This window comes from Bubalus bubalis, chromosome 21, assembly GCF_019923935.1.
Source record: "Bubalus bubalis isolate 160015118507 breed Murrah chromosome 21, NDDB_SH_1, whole genome shotgun sequence".
Lineage (NCBI taxonomy): Eukaryota > Metazoa > Chordata > Mammalia > Artiodactyla > Bovidae > Bubalus > Bubalus bubalis.
In genome coordinates, this window is record NC_059177.1 from 46,924,939 (window position 1) to 46,945,543 (window position 20,605).

Sequence of the window (20,605 nt, forward strand, 5' to 3'; positions counted from 1 at the left end):
TATTTTAATCCCTATCTGTTAGAGATTAGAGAAGGAAATGGAAACCCACTCTAGTATTCTTGCCTGGAGAATTCCATGGACATAGGAGCCTTCTGGGCTACACAGTCCATGGGGTTGCAAAGAGTTGGACATGACTGAGTAACTAAAGCATTTGTCAGAGATATTGGTCTGTACTTTTCTTTTGATCTTGTTTTGGTATCAAGATGGTACTGATTTCATAGAATGAACTGAGAAGTGTTTCTCCCTCTTCTATTATATTCAAGTTTGTGAAGAATTGGTATTAATTCTTTAAACGTTTGGCAGAACTCACCAGAAAAGCCACCTGCTTCTGGGCTTTTATTTGTAGAAATATTTTTTATTCCTAATTCAAGAAGACTGTCCAATTTTTTTGCCAGTATTGAAAGTGGGATTATTATTATCTACTATTATTATTATCTACGACTACTAATTATCTACTACTACTATTATTATTATTAATATCTACTATTATTATTGAATTGCCTATTTCTTCCTTCGATTTTACGAGTTTTTGCTTAACATATTTTGGGACTCTATTAGGTGCATATATATTTATAATTGTTCTATATTCTTGCTATAGTGACACTGTTATCATTATAAAACGTCCATATTTTTCTCTAGTGACAAATTTTCTCTTAAAGTCTATCATGTCTGATATTAGTATAGCCATGACAGCTATCTTTTGGTTATGGTTTGCATGGTTTATCTCTTTTCATTCTTATATTTTCAACTTATTTGTATATTTAAATCTAAATATGTCTTTTATAGATAGCATAGATCATGAGTTTTTAAAAAACTCATTCTGCTAAACCATTCTGGTTTTGAGTGTTTAATCCGCTTATACTTAATATGATTACTGATAAGGCAGGATCTATGTCTATCATTCTATTCATTTTCTGTGTCTTATGCCTTTTTTCCTACTTCTCCATGAATAACTTCTCTTGTGTTAAATAGATATTTTAATTCCATTATTTTTTTTAACAATATATTTTGAGTTACTTTCTAATTGGTTGACATGGGGGTTATAATCAGCATTGGGTAGGCTTCAGTAGTTGCTGGGCTTCCCTGGTTGGACCTGAATGAGCGACTAACACTTTTGCTTTCTTTCAGTAGTTGTGGCACGTGGGCTCAATTTGTGGCTCCTGGGTTCTAGAGCATAGGCTCGATAGTTGTGGTGCATGGGCTTAGTTGCTTTGCATGGTATCTTCCCGGATCAGGGATCAAACCTGGGTCTCCTGTGCTCTTCACCAAGGAGGTGGATTCTTCTTGGAGCCACCAGCACACAAACCTTGTGCATACCAGGACCCAGAGAGCCCACAGACACTGAGTCAAAACTGTGTTTGACTACCTCCTCTGGAGGTGTGGGTCAGCAGTGGACTGCTGCAGGGGCAGGGGCTCTGGGTGCAGTAGACCTGGGTCTGGCATAAGTCCTCCTGGAGGAAGTCACCATTAACCCCACCATAGAGCCACCAGAGCTTCCCCAGGACTGGGGAGACAGACTTGGAGTGCACAAACAAAACCTTCTGTGCACCAGGACCCAAGAGAAAGGTGCAGTGACCCCACAGGAGACTGACCAAGACTTGCCCATGAGTGTCCAGGAGTCTCCAGTGGAGGTGTGCGTTGGCAGGGGCCTGCTGCAGGCTGGGGGCACTGAGCACAGCAGTGTGTGCCTGGGACCTTTTGAAGGAGGTCGCCATTATCTTCATTACCTCCACCATAGTTTGGCCTCAGGTCAAATAACAGGGAGGGAACACAGCCCCGCCCATCAACAGAAAATTGAATTAAAGATTTACTGAGCATGGCCCACCCCATGAGAAAAAGACCCAATTTCGCCCTCAGTCTCTCTCATCAGGAAACTTCCATAAGCCTCTTATCCTTTTCCTTCAGAGAGCAGACAGAATAAAAACCACAACCATAGAAAACTAACCAATCTATTCACATGGACCACAGCCTTGTCTAACTCAATGAAACCATGAGCCATGCCATGTAGGGCCACCCAAGACGGACAGGTTATAGTGGAGAGTTCTGACAAAACATGGTCCACTGGAGAAGGGAATGGCAAACCATTCAGTATTCTTGCCTCGAGAACTCCATGAACAGTATGAAAAGGCAAAAAGATAGGACACTGAAAGATGAACTCCCCAGGTGGGTAGATGCCCAATATGCTACTGGAGATCACTGGAGAAATAACTCCAGAAAGAATGGAGATGGAGCCAAAGCAAAAACAACACCCAGTTGTGGATGTGACTGGTGATGGAAGTAAAGCCCGATGCTGTAAAGAGCAATATTGCATAGGAACCTGGAATGTTAGGGCCATGAATCAAGACAAACTGGAAGTGGTCAAACAGGAGATGGCAAGAGTGAACACTGACATTTTAGGAATCAGTGAACTAAAATGGACTGGAATGGGTGAATTTAACTCAGATGACCATTATATCCACTACTGTGGGCAAAAATCCCTTAGAAGAAATGGAGTAGCCCTCATAGTCAACAAGAGAGTCCAAAATGCAGTACTTAGATGCAATCTCAAAAACAACAGAATGATCTCTGTTCGTTTCTAAGACAAACCATTCAGTATCACAGTAATCCAAGTCTATGCCCCAACCAGTAATGCTGAAGAAGCTGAAGTTGAACGGTTCTATGAAGACCTACAAAACCTTTTAGAACTAACACCCAAAAAAGATATCCTTTTCATTATAGGGGACTGGAATGCAAAAGTAGGAAGTCAAGAAACACCTGGATTAACAGGCAAATTTGGCCTTGGAATACAGAATGAAGCAGGGCAAAGACTAATAGAGTTTTGCCAAGAGAACACACTGGTCATAGCAAACACCCTCTTCCAACAACACAGGAGAAGACTCTACACATGGACATCATCAGATGGTCAATACCAAAATCAGACTGATTATATTCTTTGCAGCCAAATATGGAGAAGCTTATACAGTCAGCAAAACAAGATGGAGCTGACTGTGGCTCAGATCATGAACTCCTTATTGCCAAATTCAGACTTAAATTGAAGAAAGTAGGGAAAACCACTAGACCATTCAGGTATGGCCTAAATCAAATCCCTTACAATGATACAATGGAAGTGAGACATAGATTCAGGGGATTAGATCATGAACTCCTTACTGCCAAATTCAGACTTAAATTGAAGAAAGTAGGGAAAACCACTAGACCGTTCAGGTATGATCTAAATCAAATCCTTTACAATCATACATTGGAAGTGAGACATAGATTCAAGGGATTAGAAGAGAAGCTAAAGGCAAAGGAGAAAAGGAAAGATATACCCATTTGAATGCAGAGTTCCAAAGAATAGTAAGGAGAGATAAGAAAGCCTTCCTCAGTGATCAGTGCAAAGAAATAGAGGAAAACAACAAAACGGGAAAGACTAGAGATCTCTTCAAGAAAATTAGAGATACCAAGGGAACATTTCATGCAAAGATGGGTTCAATAAAGGACAGAAATGGTATGGACCTAACAGAAGAAGCAGAAGATATTAAGAAGAGGTGGAATACACAGAAGGACTATACAGAAAAGATCTTCATGACCCAGATAACCACAATAGTCTGATCACTCACCTAGAGCCAGACATCCTGGAATGTGAAGTCAAGTGGGCCTTAGGAAGCATTACTATAAACAAAGCTAGTAGAGGTGATGGAATTCCAGTTGAGCTATTTCAAATCCTAAAAGATGATGCTGTGAAAGCGCTGCACTCAATATACCAGCAAATTTGGAAAACTCAGCAGTGGCCACAGGACTGGAAAAGGTCAGTTTTCATTCCAATCCCAAAGAAAGGCAATGCCAAAGAATGCTCAAACTACCACACAATTGCACTCAAACACTAGCAAAGTAATGCTCAAAATTCTCCAAGCCAGGCTTCAGTAGTACTTGAACTGTGAACTTCCAGATGTTCAAGTTGGATTTAGAAAAGGCAGAGGAACCAGATATCATTGCCAACATCCGCTGGATCATCAAAAATGCAGGAGAATACCAGAAAACATCTACTTCTGCTTTATTGACTATGCCAAAGCCTTTGACTGTGTGGATCACAATAAACTGTGGAAAATTCTGAAAGAGATGGGAATACCAGACCACCTGACCTGCCTCTTGAGAAATCTGTATGCAGGTCGGGAAGCAACAGTTAGAACTGGACATGGAACAACAGACTGGTTCCAAATAGCAAAAGGAGTATGTCAAGGCTGTATATTGTCACCCTGCTTATTGAATATGTATGCAGAATACATCATGAGAAATGCTGGGCTGGATGAAGCACAAGCTGGAATCAAGATTGCCAGGAGAAATATCAGTAACCTCAGATATGCAGATGACACCACCCTTATGGCAGCAAGTGAAGAACTAAAGAGCCTCTTGATGAAAGTGAAAGAGAAGAGTGAAAAAGTTGGCTTAAAGCTCAACATTCAGAAACCTAAGATCATGGCATCTGGTCCCATCACTTCATGGCAAACAGTGGAAACAGTGATAGACTTTATTTTGGGGGGCTCCAAAATCACTGCTGATTGTGACTGCAGCCATGAAGTAAAAGATGCTTGTTCCTTGGAAGAAAAGTTATGACCAATCTAGACAGCATATTAAAAAGCAGAGACATTATTTTGCCAACAAAGGTCCATCTAGTCAAAGCTATGGTTTTTCCATAGTCATGTATGGATGTGAGAATTGGACTATAAAGAAAGCTGAGCGCCAAAGAATTGATGCTTTTGAACTGTGGTGTTGGAGAAGACTCTTAAGAGTCCCTTGGACTGCAAGGAGATCCAACCAGTCCATCCTAAAGGAAATCAGTCCTGAATATTCACTGGGAGGAATTATTTTGAAGCTGCAACTCCAATACTTTGGCTACTTGATGTGAAGAACTGACTCATTGGAAAGGACCCTGATGCTGGGAAAGATTGAAGGCTGGAGGAGAAGGGGACGACAGAGGATGAAATGGTTGGGTGGCATCAACGACTCAATGGACATGAGTTTGAGTAAACTCCAGGAGTTGGTGATGGACAAGGAAGCCTGGCATGCTGCAGTTCATGGGGTGCAAAGAGCTGAACACAACTGAGCGACTGAACTCAATTGAACTGAACATTAAAATAGTGGGAAATTCAGTTCAGTTCAATTCAGTCGCAAAGGAGTAAGCATCTTTTAATTTAAGCATCTTTTTAATTTCATGGCTGCAATATTTTAATGTACCCTATACTATATATTCAAAATTTAGCCAATCCCTCATTGTTGCAATTATATGACTTTCATTTTTTCTTTTCATTTCAAATAACACTGGGGTAAATATCCTTGTACCTATGTCTACATCTCTCATTGTTTCTTTAGACTGAAATCTGGAATGGAAGTGTTGGATTAAGGATCTGAACATTTTCAAGGCTTATGACAGACAATGTTCTTTAGTGGGATTTAAAAAAATTTTCTATTTCTAAAAACAGTGACTCAATTGAAATGGCTAGAGTCATATTCTGCGTGGCATCCCAGCCCCTGGTTACCTTATAAAACGCCGGTGTGAGCTGTTCATGCTGTCAGCTCCATCGCAGCAGTCAGCCTGAGCCAGGCGCATGTGGCTGCCCTTTTGGCAGCCTCTGCACCTGCTCTCCTCCCCTGCCAGCCAGCTGATTATGGCACAGGAACTATAGAGACCAAACAGGTCAGCAACCCAAGGTGACTCTAGCCATTTCCACTCGCTTCTCCGCTTTTCTGCACATATGGTCTTCAACACACTTGTGAAATATCTCAGTCTCAATGTGAAAGACTGGGTGCCACTAAGGAGTAGCTAAATCCATTCCAAATGAAAAGAAAATAACAGCAAGGAACACTTTGGCTGCTGCCAGATTCCATTTTCAGAGTCTCCACTTCATACTTCTCATCAAAACCAAGTTAGAGTGTGACAGCAAAAGAGATGGATTCCTGATAATTGTGAAAGGCGATTTTTTTGACATTAAGAACCATATTTGATCTTGGGCGATATTCACCAAGGTCACTAACTGTATGCTTGTGTCATACAGTTGGTAAGAAAAAATAAGGTGATGTTGAGGCAACAGCAGCAACACATCTTACTACTTAGTTGAGGCAATGGCAGCCCCCGTTTAGAGCCTTGGAACAATCTTTCCAAGGACCAGTCATCACTGGACCATAAAGAACTTTCCTGAGGAGACCACAAAATGAATCTGTTTTCATTGAGCCTTTAATTAAAAGGACCAAGAATATCAAACCAAAGTAAGGTTTTATTCATCTACTTGGCTGTGGAAAGATTAAAAGCAGAATGTTTATTTGTAAAATATATTTTAAATTCACTCACAGTTTTTACTATTTGTTGCATCAATATCATACTATTTTTAGTAAATTACTTACAATTTACTATTTATAATATTTATTTACGATACTATTATTACATATTACAATACTATCATTTATAGTACTAATACCGACAATAATCTTTCTGTTCATAAGTGATAATGTGTTTTGACTACATTTGAAACACTGGGAGTTGTTCTGGAAGTTTTGTTCACAAATAACATAATTGTTCAAGTGAAAGGCAAAATAGTACTTAATCTAAGACAGAATCTAAATGGCCATGTCGATTGGGTTAAATAGATACATCAACTTCCACTTCATTACAAAGAGGAAGTAATTTGCACTAACTCTTCCTCTGAGCACAACTTTAAAAACCTGGATAAAGTAGGGGAGAAAACATTTTAAGTACATTAAAGATGACAGTAAGTGAGGAATTGCTTGGCCATGATCCCAGAGATGGGACCTCAGGGAGGTGAGTCTGTCATTGAGGTTACTGTTGCCCAAGAGGAACTGGCCAAGCAGGGCTGGTAACAGCCTCACTAAGTGAGGGGTGGACATTTAGAATCCTGGCTTAAGGGGAAACTGAGAAGACAGGAGCCTTGTTCTTCATGGGATATTATTTGTATCTTTTGACTTTTATATTCTATACAGGCACCACATTAACACAAAACAAAAAGACCTAAAGGACTATGAAATTCTCTGCTCCAAACCATTTAGAGAGTAAGACTAATAAATCACATGTTTCTTAAAGTTAACAGGCACATATCTATATTTTAGATTTTCAAAATGTAAAAATCAATGTTACTTGAGACTTCACACAGCGATAGAATGTACACTTCTGTTATATTTCGTTACTGCATTTTTTAGGAATATAGACATAAGGCTTTAAAGCAATACTTTTTTGGTACTACAGAATATAATTCTAAAAATAATAAGTGTGTTTTTAATAATCAGTTAATTCCCCCCAGTTACAACACAACCAACACCCAAGTCTCTGATGATCGGTTTTACTTTACAAATCTGTACAAGTATTTCCTTCCATTTACCATTGTACCATTATAGTACCACATTACTAAAATCTGATCATGAGTTTAAAAGGTTAGAAATTATAATTGAAATAGTATTTCTCTTCCTGTAACAGAATCACAGGTAGACTCTAGATATTCCTTATTCATTTAAAGAGATGTGTTTAAATTAGGCTCACTAATGAAACTGATAATATAATTAACTTTGTGGTAAGGCAAAAGGAAAAGGGGGAAACAGAGGATGAAGTGGTTGGATAGCATCACCGACTCAATAAACATGAATTTGAGCAAACTCCAGGAGATAGAGAAGGACTGGGAAGCCTGGTGTGCTGCAGTGGATGGGGCCACAAAGAGTCGGACATGACTTAGCAACTGAACAGTAACAATACATACTTTAGAGACTAAAGATGAAATCCCCAACTTTTTAATCCACCAAATTCTCCCAAGAAGTTAGTATTGTGAATTTCTAGTGTTTTTTTCCATTTTTGATGCAGAAAATGAGTTCAAATAATTTAAGAAAGTGACTGGTAGAGCAGTACAACCATCAGTTCAACTGAAAGGATAAAGTGCTTATACTGGTTCAAAAAAGTAAGCCCCTGATTTGCACAGCATGTCCAGTCTGAGACTACATGACCTAAAAGGAATTAAAAAAAAAGTTACTGTTAAAACATCAGTAAAGAATATAAGGTAGAAAAAAAAGACAAAGAGCTGAGACATCTGAGCCCTGATGAAATAAAGAATATAAAGGCAATAATTAGAACAAACTCATAAAAAAGTTAATGAAGAATATAAATGCCATCTGTTTCCCATGTTCCTTAAAGGCAGTACTGAAGGCATCTTATTGTTTTGATGTTACGCAGCATTCCTTCACTGCTGCTGTTTAGGTGCTGAGTTGTGTCTGACTCTTTTGCAACCCCAAGGACTGTAGCCCCCCAGCAACTCTGTCCATAGGATTTTCCAGGCGAGAATACTGGAGTGAGTTGCCATTTCCTTCTCCAGGGGATCTCCCCAATCCAGGGATTGAACCTGCATTGATAGGTGGATTCTTTACCACTGAGCCACCAGGGAAACCCATTCCTTCACTGCTGCTGCTGCTGCTGCTGCTGCGTCGCTTCAGTCGTGTCCGACTCTGTGCAACGCCATAGACGGCAGCCCACTAGGCTCCTCTGTCCTTGGGATTCTCCAGGCAAGAATACTGGAGTGGGTTGCCATTTCCTTCTCCAGTGCATTAAAGTGAAAAGTGAAAGTGAAGTCGCTCAGTCGTGCCCGACTCTTAGTAACCCCATGGACTGCAGCCTACCAGGCTCCTCCATCCATGGGATTTTCCAGGCAAGAGTACTGGAGTGGGTTGCCATTGCCTTCTCCATTCCTTCACTATATTGTAGTAAATATCACCTTTCTTTACCCATGTGGTTTAAGTGGGATTGACTCCAGTCCCAGCTCCAGAGGTATTTGTCATTCAGAATAGCCCTTCCCTCTGGCCAAGGGATTGGAACAGAGAAGCCTAGGTCATCAATTTAGAGATGCTTAGGTTTCCCTGGTGGCTCAGCTGGTAAAGAATCTACCTGCAAGGGAGGAGATCTGGGTTCCATCCCTGGGTTGGGAAGATCTCCTGGAGAAAGGCATGGCAACCCACTCCAGTGTATTTGCCTGTAGAATCCCCATGAACAGAGGAGCCTGGCAGGCTGCAGTCCATGGGGGTCTCAAAGAGTTGGATACAACTGAGCCACTAAGCACAGCACAGCACAGGGGGGGTTTATGCTTAGGGTGTCTAGAAAAGAAAAAGTATGTGAAGCTATTTTGTAAATTTGAGAAAACCAAGATGCGTTTAGGCTTCAGAGACCACCTCCCATTCCGTGAGTACCACATTGGATTATAGCCCCCTTTTCTCAATACAGTGCCTCTACCTGTGTGTGCAGAGGCAGTACAGCCCAGGAGTTTGCTTTATTTTGGGGCGGGGGGTGGTGCTGGCTGTACCATGCAGCTTGTGGGACGTTAGTTCCCTGACCAGGGGTTGAACCCAGCCCTCAGCAGTGAGAGCAGAGAACTGCCAGGGAATTCCCTAGCATAGGAGTTAAGCGCATAAACTATAGAGCCAAACTCTTAGTCTTAATCTCAGCTGTTTCTTGCTAGCTGTGTGATCCTGGGCAAGTCATTTGGGCTCTTTACGACTCAGTTTCCTTATCTGTAAAATGAGAAAAACTGTAGAGCTCAATAATGTTGAGGTCTAAATGAATTAACACATCAAAGCACTTAGAACATTGCTTAATACAGGGTAGTGAAAGTTGCTCAGTCGTGTCCGACTCTTTGCGACCCCATGGACTGAATTCTCCTGGCCAGAATACTGGAATGGGTTGCCTTTTCCTTCTCCAGGGGATCTTCCCAACCCAGGGATCAAACCCAGGTCTCCCACATTACAGGCAGATTCTTTACCAGCTGAGCCACAAGGGAAGATCAAGTATAGACTGGAGTGGGTAGCCTATCCCTTCTCCAGCAGATCTTCCTGACCCAGGAATCAAACCAGGGTCTCCTGCATTGCAGGCAGATTCTTTACCAACTGAGCTATGAGGGAAGCCCCAGTAAGTACTATATAAATGTTAGCTATTATGTTGTTGTCATAAGGATTAAACTAATGAGTAAAACGTGCTTAGAACAGTGCCTGACACATAGTAAATTGTGCATAAATATTATTCATTATTAAGACCATTCAGTCATTCAGCTCTTCAACAGATATTTACTGAGTACATTTTCTGTGCCAGGCTAATAACATCTTCACTCTAGCCCAGTGTACTAGACAAATAAATACCTGACTGAGAATATACATGTGTCTATAAATAGACACGACTGAGCGACTTTCACTACCCTGTACTAATATTAGTTTCCTTCCACCTTTCGGGACTGGGGAGATTTTTAGGGGCCTTTTGGATCGCTCTCTCTTTCTCTCCCTCCCTCTCTACCAACAAATACCTGAATACCTACTACCTGCCAAGGACTATGACAGACTTTAAAGACGGAAGAGGGAACAAGGCAGGTAAGATTCTGGACCTCTTGCATCTTATGTTTTCTGGAAAGAAACAAGCCAGTTATGACATAAAATATTTTCACATTGTGATAAGTACTATGAAGAAAATAATTATAGAGATGACAGCCCCGGAGAAGGAATTCAGAAGTGGTGACACTTAAGCCCTAAGACCTAAAAGATGAAAGGAGCTGGCTGTGCAAGAAGTCAGGGTAAGAGTGCCCCAGGTAGAAGGAAAAGCACATGCAGTCTTGCAGGCAGCAAAGAACTTGGGTGTTTGAGACTAAATGAACAATGCTGCTAGAGCAAAATTTCCGTGGGCTTGTGGCAGGAGGTGTAGTGAAGGGGGAATCAAATGGATATAGGTCATGAAGGGCCCGTAGATGCTGACAAGGAACTGGATCTTAGGACCAATAGGAAATCACTAAATTTTAGTGTCTAATAGGTTGCAGGAAATTACTTCCTCTTTAAGATCACTCTTGCTGCAGTGTGAAAAACTGCTTAAGGCTGGTAAGGGTGGAAGCTGGGATTTCAGGTGGAAGACAACTAGACAAGAGCAGGTAAGAGATGATGATGGCATGGCTTGTGTTAAGAAAGGTCCTTGCGAAAATTAATGACCCCATGTCAATATTTGTGCAGAAAGAAACCTCTATGATTGCGATGCAAAAATTTCAGATGAAGGATATTGTCTTGTCCTAGTATGCACTTTGGGGGCAGGGGGAATTGCTGTTGAAGAAGTCAACATGAAAATAAATATTTGTTTATTCTAGATATAGGAACATACAATCTTAGCACACATGGTTAAATGCAAAATATTATTTCCAAAATGTAATTTTCAATTTCATTTTAGTTTAGATGATTAGGAACTTTCTGAGGATACAACACACATGGCTTGACAACTGGAGGGCGAAAAAAAAAAAAAAAAAAAGGGTGTCCACGCAGAAAGAACAGCCAAGGACAAAAGCAAAGGGACAAGAATGAGATTGCCATGGTAAAGGACCAGAAAGTAGCCCAGTGGCTGGAGGAGTAAGTAGCCACCGGCACAAGATATGTGGTCCATTTTTAATCAATGACCAGGAGATGGCTTCTCATTCATCTGTCACCTCCACACTGCTCGTATATCACACAATGACGGTGTGCTCAGTCTCAGTCGCTTCTATCCATGGGATTTCCCAGGCAAGAATACTGGAGTGGGATGCCATTTCCTTTTTCAGGGGATCTTCCGCACCCACGGATGGAACTCGCCTTTTCTGAGTTGGGAGGCGTGAGCCACCACCAGGGAAGCCCTATATCACGCAGTAGCCACGACTTTAAAAAAAAAAAAAAACAACTAGCAGAGTAAGGTATAGCTACCTCGCGCTACAGTATTTTTCCGCTATCTCACAAGAGCTGATAAAAACTCCATCCACTTCCAGAGAACCAGGAATAGAAACACTAGTTCTAAAGAGAATTAGCCCATCGTCTAGAGAGTGCCTGTGTATTCCAGACGGCTTCAAGATAAGGCTTTTTCGGTTTGATCACCGTCTTAAGGCCCCTCCCGGCACACCCTCAAAAATCCACAATTTTGGAAAATTCTCAGGAACCTCCTCCTGCGAGCGGTTCTTCAAGCCACTCCACACGTAGCCTTGCCTCCCTAGCCTTGGGCCCTCCAAACTACAAAGCGGCGCCTCTTCTCCAGCCGGAGCAAACCAGCTCTCCTAGAAAAATCGAATGTTCACAGACCAAAACCGCAACATCACTTCCGATCCCCGGCCCCAGCCGCCGCTTTACACCGGAAGTCGCCGGCGTGACGTGGCCAAAACGCCCGTCGGGGGCGTGTCCCCGTAGAGCCAATGGGCTCTGTCCACCTCCCTTCTCTGTCACCGTTTTGTCGATTCACGGCCTGTGATGTAAGAGGGAGGCGCGGAGGGAGATAAGGAATCCAAGAGGGGTCAGGCGTCGCCGTCGCCCTGAAGGCGGAGGAGGGGCAAGATGGTTTACATCTCGAATGGTGAGTTGAAGGGGCAACGTGGGCGACCTCCGTGCTGGGAAGCCGGACCCCGGTTTTCTTCCATCCTCGCCCGCCGGCCTGGCACCGCTTTCCCGGGCACGCCCCCCGGCCAAATGGAGCTGGGGGCGAAGTCGCCCCGGCCTGCAGCTCCTCAGCCGATCGTCCCTGAGCCGGCGGCGGGGCTGAGGTCCCCTTGATGACTGCTATGCCGAGCGTCCGGCGATCTCGCCCTCCTGGAGCTTCTGCTTGTGGGTCTTGAAAAGTGGTCTTTCCTTTTCGGGCGTCAGTGTCCTTAAGTATTAATAGTGAAGACCACAGTGTTTACACCATCTGCGTTGCGCTCTGCCTTTTTTAAAAGAGTCGCTCGTGTGTCCACGCATTCAGTCTCTATATCGCCTTATCCGGGTGAAACGTATTGTCTGTTTTGCGGGTGGAGACTTAGCCTCAGCCGGATTAATTAGTTTGCCCAGCATCACAGAAGTAGTTCTGATGGTTTATTGGGGTTTGTAACGCCGGTAGGCTGACGTCAGCTTCTTTGCGGTTATCTACTACGCTGCCTCTTTCCGTAACCTCTAAGAGCCTGGACTAAAAGCTTTGGATAGACTTTTTCCCTACAGGTGAGAGAGAGCTCGTCACGCAGGTAATTTTCTGCCCTAATTTCAAAGGGCACAGGGAAAAACAGCACTCCCTGTGGGAACAAGCTGATTATTCCTGGAATGGAGAAGCTGAGAGAGACTTAATTCAGTGGTTCCCCAAAGACAGTGAATGGAAAGAAAGACACAGTATGACTGGGAAAAATGTCAGAACTGCCTGCCCAGTTGTTTGACTCAGGTGACACAAATGTCCTGGTGCCCTCTTAACTAGTTCTTGGATCACAGGAGCCAGGTCCTGGTTTCGTTTGAATCATCTGTTTATCTTAAGAGGCTATGAAGATACTGTAGTCTGAAGTCTTCTGGCTGAGCACACTTTGCATTTCTTTGCTTTTCAAAATCTCTCTTCTGCTCCGAAACTCAAAAGTTTCGTCTTGGTTTTAGGCACTTGCAGACTTTGTGTTACATCCTTTGTGGTTAAGGCTGGCAGCTTCTATTATTTACTGACTACTTATATATATTTGTAGCGTATCTTGTGTATGCCTTGTCGTCTTTCATCTACATAAATGAAGTCTTATTAGGGCCTCAAATCTCACTTGTATAGTTGAGAAATGCCAGTTGCATTCAAGCCACTTATTTCTATCTGAGGAGAAGTTTCTGCCTTCAGAAACTGGGAGAAAAAGCACAAAAAACTGAATGGTACAAATGCATTCAGTAGGCTCTTTAGAACGGCATAGGAAGAAATTGACCATTTCTAGTTAGATCTGTTTTCTTAGAAGGACTGTATCAGTATTTCATAGGTGACAAAAATTTTCTCTTACTGTCAGATGACTTTTTCTTTTTCCAATAATTCTATATGATGACTAGTCTTGGAATGCTTTTTCTTAGAGAAGGAAAATGTCTCAATGATGCAGAGCTAGTAAGAGGCAGAACCAAGCCAGTCACATACTGTTGGTATTGTTCAGTTGCTCAGTCATGTCGGTGTCAGACTCTTTGCAGCCCCATGGACTGTAGCCCACAGGCTCCTCTGTCCATGGCATTTGCCAGGCAAGAATACGAGAGTGGGTTGCCATTTCCTTCTCCAGGGGATCCTCCCAACCCTGGGATCTTCCGGACCCAGGGATCGAACCCATGTCTCCTGCATTGCAGGTGGATTGTTTACCACTGAGCCACCTGGGAAGCCCTCACACTCTGTAGTAGCCCCCTTTTCTCAATAGTTGTGTAAGAGCTCAGATCCAAGTGGATACTGAAAGTAAGCTGGTCTGTGAAAGAGGAAAAGTAAGCTGTAGCTGAGGTTGGGGGTGTGTGGGGGGGGGTGGCAGTGAGTGTGGTGAAGCCCTTGGGAAAATGGAGACAACATGTAGTTGACAGATGGCTCTTCTCTCAAAATATTCTGACCTGTTGATTGATAAGACTGAAACTCTATAGAGTATTCACTTTTCCTGATATAGCTTCTATTATTTAAAGTGGTTTGAAAAGTAGATGCATTTTTCTGTAAGATAAAACTGGAGTCTGTAATTAGGATCAACAGCATTCTGTTAAAGAAATAGCCATAAGCCAAATGCTCTTTAGTACTTCAGTTAAGTTCAGTTCAGTCGCTCAGTTGTGTCTGACTCTTTGCAACCCCTTAGAGCACACAAATTTTTTGACTTATAGGAATTTTAACATAACAACTGTTATGTGGTTATAAAGATTTTAAGAGTATGTATAAACAGTCTTTTTATCTAGGCAAGAGACTTTGCCAGTGAAAGAGATACTCCAAACACATTTAGGAAATGGAACTGGGTGTGAGCATTCTTTATACTCATTCATCTCATTTGTTTCCTCAAAATGCTTGAATAAACAGATATTTGTACACCCATGTTCTTAGTAGCATGTTCACAGTACCCAAAACATAGAAGCAACCCAAGTGCCCATCAATAGATGAATGGATAAACAAAATGTAGTATATGCATACAGTGGAATATTCCTCAGCCTAAAGGAAGGATATTTTGACATATTCTACAATATGGATGAATCCTGAAGATATTGTACTAAGTGAAATAGCCAGTTGTTAAAGTACAAATAGTGTATGATTCCTCATACAAGTTTCCTAGAGCAGTCAAGTTCATAGGGACACAAAGTAGAATGGTGGTTTTCAGAGTCTGGGGAGCGGAGAAATGGGGAGTTGGTGTTTAAGGGGTGTGGGGTTGTTTGGGGAAGATGAAAACGCTCTGGAAGTAGCTGCTGATGATGGTTGTATAGTAATGTACTTAATGCCATAGAATTGTACACTTAAAATGATTAAAGTGATAAAATTTTTTGTGTATATTTTACCTCATTAAAAAAAAGAAAAATTCTTGAAATATTACCCACCAAAAATTACAAACTATCAGATCAGATCAGTCACTCAGTCGTGTCCGACTCTTTGTGACCCCATGAATCGCAGCCCGCCAGGCCTCCCTGTCCATCACCAACACCCGGAGTTCACTCAGACTCACGTCCATCGAGTCAGTGATGCCATCCAGCCATCTCATCCTCTGTCGTCCCCTTCTCCTCCTGTCCCCAATCCCTCCCAGCATCAGAGTCTTCTCCAATGAGTCAACTCTTCGCATGAGGTGGCCAGAGTACTGGAGTTTCAGCTTTAGCATCATTCCTTCCAAAGAAATCCCAGGGCTGATCTCCTTCAGAATGGACTGGTTGGATCTCCTTGCAGTCCAAGGGATTCTCAAGAGTCTTCTCCAACACCACAGTTCAAAAGCATCAATTCTTCAGTGCTCAGCCTTCTTCACAGTCCAACTCTCACATCCATACATGACCACTGGAAAAACCATAGCCTTGACTAGACGAACTTTTGTTGGCAAAGAAATGTCTCTGCTTTTGAATATGCTATCTAGGTTGGTCATAACTTTCCTTCCGAGGAGTAAGCGTCTTTTCATTTCCTGGCTGCAGTCACCATCTGTAGTAATTTTGGAGCCCAGAAAAATAAAGTCTGACACTGTTTCCACTGTTTCCCCATCTATTTCCCATGAAGTGATGGGACTGGATGCCGTGATCTTTGTTTTCTGAATGTTGAGCTTTAAGCCAACTTTTTCACTCTCCCCTTTCACTTTCATCAAGAGGCTTTTTAGTTCCTCTTCGCTTTCTGCCATAAGGGTGGTGTCATCTGCATATCTGAGGTTATTGATATTTCTCCCAGCAATCTTGATTCCAGTTTGTGTTTCTTCCAGTCCAGCGTTTCTCCTGATGTACTCTGCATATAAGTTAAATAGAAGGCATCTAGATGACAGAGCTTCTCTTCCCCAAACCTTTCCTTAGGAGCATATACACATAACAGACTTCTCCTTGTGTAGACTATTTGGAACAGCGAACATGTTGAAAATTGAGCTTATGATTGTTACCCGACTGATTAAATGTAATGTTTCTTGTGTTAGGGATTTGTAGCACTAACCAAAGTTTCTTCATTCTTATCTGCAGGACAAGTGTTGGACAGCAGGAGTCAGTCCCCATGGAGATTATCTTTTATAACAGATTTCTTCTGGGGAATAGCTGAGTTTGTGGTTTTGTTGTAAGTATAGCAGTGCTGTTAACAGCCCTGATATTTAAGTTGACAGGGGTACATTAGAGACATTACGGTGGTATCTTAAACAAGCTCAGCTTTCCTGAAGCAGTTTTCAATTGTGAATTTTATTAATAGTTTTTCTAAGAGAGATGAAGACCTGTACACTGGTAAAACTCCCCTCAAACACCTTGTATGATTATAAATATCTTCTTGAGTTAGTAAGGTTGACCATGACTTAGCCCTCGTGGTAACCATTTCAGCCTGCAGCTATGGGGCCAGACCAACTCTTTCTGTCGCCCAGTGACATACCTCACTTTCTGTACGTGCAACTATTATTGAGTAACAAAAAAAGTATTGAGTATACATTGAGTAAACAAGGAGAATTAGATCTTGAATTTTAAGAGCTCCCAAGCCATAAACTTTTTTTCTTAAATGAAGGATTAGCATCAATACACAGGATACACATAATTCACCATAATTTCAAGCAATTCTTAGTTAAATTCTTTTTTTTTTTTTTGGTCTTTCATATTCTGTTTTATGAAAAATTTTCATCAACTACTAAAAATTCTTACTCATCCAAAATTTAAACATACATTTGAGTGTCTCATGGGCCAAGAACTCCAGAGATGTGGGAGATAGTTTCTTCATTGACTTTAATGTCAGTAAATACTTTCATTTTACAAGGGGCCTTGGGGGAGGGCATGATGGTGGGAGGTGGACATCAGAGGAGGTTATTCCAGGTGGGAGAGACACAAGAAAGATGGCAGAGAAGTTTGAAAATCAGCCTATGATATTTACACTTAATTTGATGTAGCTCTGGTATATAAAGTTTAATCTGATGGCTGCATGTAGCATAAATTAAAAGGGTTAAAATGGAAGAGACTACCATAGAGAAATACAACAGGGGATAGAGAGGCCTAAGTTTGGTACTCACTGCAAAACTTCTTTGCAATCTCTTACAAATTTCACCTCCATATTGTTTATTTAATTAATTTAGTTACATTTTAATTTAATTTAGTTAAATCCTTTCCCCTTTACAAATAAAATTCCATTTAAATGAATTTCCAGAAAGCCCTGTGCCTCTGGCATACCACCTCAACCCCTCCTTCCCCAGGGTAACATTAGGTAAGCTTTTGGCACAGGAAATACACATGCAGTACTTTAAAAGCAGTCTCTGGGGTTTGACAATCAAGACAGAGCAGAGGAAGAAAGTTGGAGTTGACTCTGGTTTCAGAGTCATTCGTAGACTGTCTAGAAGAGTTACAGCAAATTAGAAAGACAAGGGATGGTAGCTTCAGCACAGAACACAGCATACTATGTTGAAACCTGTGTTTGTGATAGATGGTGTTGTCTAGCTGGCCTCAAGAAAGGGAGCTTTGGAGCTAAGTTAGTTTAGTCTTCCTCCCACAAAGATGATAGTTGAAGCCATGGAAATTTTACAATGTTGAAAGTGGATCTTCTGTTGTTTTCTGCTCCTTTCAGTTTCAGAACTCTGCTTCAACAAGATGTGAAAAAGAGAAGAGGCTACGGAAGCTCATCTGATTCCAGATATGATGACGGAAGAGGGTATAACTTTTTAAATTAATAAAAGATGTTTTTACCCCTCTGTGTAATTTATTAAATTAAAAATAGGCAGACAGACATAGCTAGGCTCATTTAAAGGCTTAAATTCTGTTTACAAAATTAATGCATTATTGTAAATCAAACAAGTTGCCTCTGATTTGATAATCTGAATTAATCTGACAAAGCTAAATACATCAAAATATCCTATGGGAAAAGTCTAAATTAGAGATTGAAAAGCAATGGTCAACATTAAAATCTAGAGATTTCACTTCAGAGTCTGTAGATTTCCAGCTGCTAATGGAAATCTCAAGATCCAGCAGCAGTGGGTGAGGCTTGTGTTTCCATATGGCTAAAATAAACTGGAGTTGGGTTTCAGGTAGGCATTTTAGGAGCTGTTGTTCCGTTTACCATAATTCTTGCTTGACTCACTTTTCCTCATGTATGTAATGTATCTATCTGGTCTCTTTCAGTATTTGAATTTTCAACTCAGATCTAAATAAATGGTAGTTCCTATTTTAAATTAAGAAAAGGATCTATTTGAGTGTTTGAAAAGAACCTACTAAACAGTAGAAATTAACTTTTCTTATCTTAGGCCACCAGGAAACCCCCCCAGAAGAAGAATGGGTCGAATTAATCATCTGCAGGGCCCTAATCCTCCTCCAATGGCCGGTGGATGAGGAAGGTAACTTACAGTCTGCAGTTCTCCAGAGATTTCATTTTGAAAATGCCTCCTTAGGAAGGCTGTCTTTAGGAAAATAGATGTCACAGCATTTTATACTCAGATGTCTTATTTGGAAAAATATTTATATCTTAACCCTTGAAAAATTATCTTTTGAATCAAAATGTCTTTTGAAGAAGGTTTTATAACATGCAATGACTGAGTTTTTCATACAGATCCGAATTACCAATTAGTAACTATTATAATGTTCTCCTTTAGGTAAATGTCTGCTCTAAGAAGCAGACAACTGGACGTGCACATTAATAGCAGAAGGAAACCATCAAGAAATGGAGTATGGATCATGCTGGACAAGTTAGATGAATGTGTATGTCTAAACAAGGATTGCTCTGTGTCCTCACAGACGAATGAAGTCATACTGGGAATTCCCTCTGCAGGGATCTGGCATGACTGATACGCAGTTCTATAAATGCACGTTTGTCTCATCTTTTTTGTATCGTCTGTGAAAGTGTTAATATAGTTTTAATAAGTAAATATTTTTAGGTTACAAAGCTGACTTCTCAGCTTCTCATCTTTATAAAATTAAAACTCAAAAAGCTGCAAATTTGAAGGAAAATAAAAGACTGTATATTGATTACTATTAGTGTCACCTTTTTCAACTTATGAAATATTGTTCGTTGTTGGGTTTTTTGTTCTCATTTATAAATAAATCACTGTGCTTATTTCAGTAGTATGCGTATGATATCTATACTCTTGAATTAATTTTAAATCTTAAAACCTATCTGTCCCATGGATCTTTAATACAGTATATCTTATTTGCTACCAAATGTAGTTGGCAGGGTACTTATAAAGCCATAATCAACAGACCTGAGCTACAGAATGTACGTTTGATAAATGGTCTTTAAAATTATGGACTTCAGTGCTATCTGCCAATTTTAGTTCTAAAGATGCTACCTGTTGGCTTTGACCCCATCTGAATCCAGGTAACTCTTCTTTCACTAGAATGAAAACTATTCGGTTAGGGATTTTTCTTCTTTATCCCAGTGCTTTGAACTGTGGCTACATGTAATAGGCACTGAAATAGTTATGAAAAAATGAATAGTACAGACAATTCTGTGTGTCTTTGGATCCAAGGTGTTCAGGTAAAAGTGATTTTGTATCCATATGTAAGCATTTATTCAACTCTGCCTGGAAATGGGAGTGGAGGGGCATTAATACACTGGTTTGTATGAAGACCGGATCACAGGAGGACAAGATTGGAAGCAGGGAAATGCGTTCAGAGGATGTTGTGTTCCAAGTGAGACAGTAGATTGGACTAGGTAATGGTGGTAGGAATGGAGAGGTGGTTGCATTGAAGGCATATTTGAGAGACTGGGATTTGCTGATGGATTTGGTCGTAGAAGATGTGGACGGCTGAAGAAACAAAGTGAAACTGGATGGTTTAAGTGAGAGTAGATATATGGAGGATCAAGAGTTCCATCTTGTATATGTTTGCAATATCTTGTAGACATCTAAGTGGAGATACTAAAGAAGCAATTGGTTATCAGGGAGAGATCCAAACTGGAAATACATATTTGGGAGTTCTCTTCATATTTAAAGCCATGAAACTGGATCAAGTCTTCCAAGGAGTGTGGAGATAGATAGATAGATAGATAGATAGATGTATGTATGTATGTATGTGTGTGTGTGTGTGTATGTATGTATGTATGTATGTATGTATGTATGCCCTAACTCTCCAGGGAATACTAACATCCGAGGCTAGACTGAGCACAGCCAGTGAAGTACGAGGAGAACTAAAATTATGTACGTTATCTGAGAAGCCAGAAGAAACACGTGTGAGGTTTAAGCGAGATGCTAGGTATCCCCGATTCAACAGCAAGTAC

The 20,605-nt window shown here is 41.0% G+C and overlaps 1 protein-coding gene across 1 annotated transcript; it reads left to right on the plus strand.

Annotated features, from left to right (window-relative positions):
- Positions 1-12,194: 12,194 nt before the first annotated feature.
- Positions 12,195-18,732, plus strand: SELENOK (selenoprotein K). Its single transcript, XM_006053070.4, has 4 exons — positions 12,195-12,352; positions 16,399-16,489; positions 17,966-18,049; positions 18,639-18,732. The coding sequence occupies exons 1-4, from the start codon at positions 12,334-12,336 to the stop codon at positions 18,730-18,732; spliced, it is 288 nt and encodes a 95-aa protein (XP_006053132.2). The 5' UTR covers positions 12,195-12,333.
- Positions 18,733-20,605: the final 1,873 nt, after the last annotated feature.